Below are 933 nucleotides of genomic sequence, written 5' to 3' on the forward strand. Positions count from 1 at the left end.
GCTCATTTCTTGAAGCCAGTGAGCTCGTTGAAGTAGTCCTGAGCCGCGCCCTGCTTCTGAGCAGCCTTATGGGCGGCATCAATAGCCGCCGCCCTCTTGTTCTGATTCTCTGCTGTTCGATTCGGATCAGCCAGCTCGATACCCTAAACCCTCTGAGCGTACCAGCAACATACCATACCCCACACAACTACCTCAAACTGCGTGAAAGCCAGGCTACTAGAAAGGCCGCTATTGCCACTGCTAGCAGCAAGTCGCTGCCTTCTAGTTGCACTCAGCTTCTGATTGTGCAACATGCTCTCCATCAACTGTCTCCGCTTCTTATCCTGCTTCGCCGCACTCTAACAACAAACACTACCATCCTCCCCTCTGCCGTTACCAGCCATCCCACCTGCCCAACACGGCCGATACCCTCAAGGCCTTGGCCAGCACCTTGAGCCGCTGCCGACAGCATGCCCAACCCTCGCCCGAACGCTTCGTTCATGTTCAACTCTTCTTCAGCTTCCTCTCCAAACTGAACCACAAATCATCGACAAATCCTTCCTTGGCCGACCCAAGGGAGATAGAGAAAATCCAGAGGGGCCATAACTGTTGTTTGTTGCGCTTTTGAGTTTTCCACACGAGCAAGCTGGTGGCATTGAAACTCAATATAGTACTCACAGAGGATACTCATAAAAAAGGTTTGCCTCCGTGTACCCAGGGCCTCACCTTCATCCTATTAACCTGCTTCCTAGCCTCACTCATACCATACTTCTCCTTGATCGCCCTATGCCTCTTCCCTCCCCTCCTGGGGCCTGGCAGCTCATCCGGGCGCGGCAATGGCTTCTTCTCTCGCGCCTTAGCGGCGCCTGTGCTTTTCCCTGAACACCAACAATGAGCCCACGAGCCGATTCCCAAGTGTTCTACCAAGAGGCTAGAACATCTTCGCGCAGCTTA

At 53.6% G+C, this 933-nt stretch overlaps 1 protein-coding gene across 1 annotated transcript; it reads right to left on the reverse strand.

Moving 5' to 3' along the window:
* Positions 1-2: 2 nt before the first annotated feature.
* Positions 3-481, reverse strand: Pmar_PMAR018198 (hypothetical protein; the record flags this gene model as incomplete). Its single annotated transcript, XM_002783082.1, has 3 exons — positions 3-143; positions 192-338; positions 389-481. 3 exons carry the CDS (start codon positions 479-481, stop codon positions 3-5), a joined length of 381 nt encoding a protein of 126 aa, XP_002783128.1.
* Positions 482-933: the final 452 nt, after the last annotated feature.

This window comes from Perkinsus marinus, assembly GCF_000006405.1.
Source record: "Perkinsus marinus ATCC 50983 genomic scaffold scf_1104296937188, whole genome shotgun sequence".
Classification (NCBI taxonomy): domain Eukaryota; phylum Perkinsozoa; order Perkinsida; family Perkinsidae; genus Perkinsus; species Perkinsus marinus.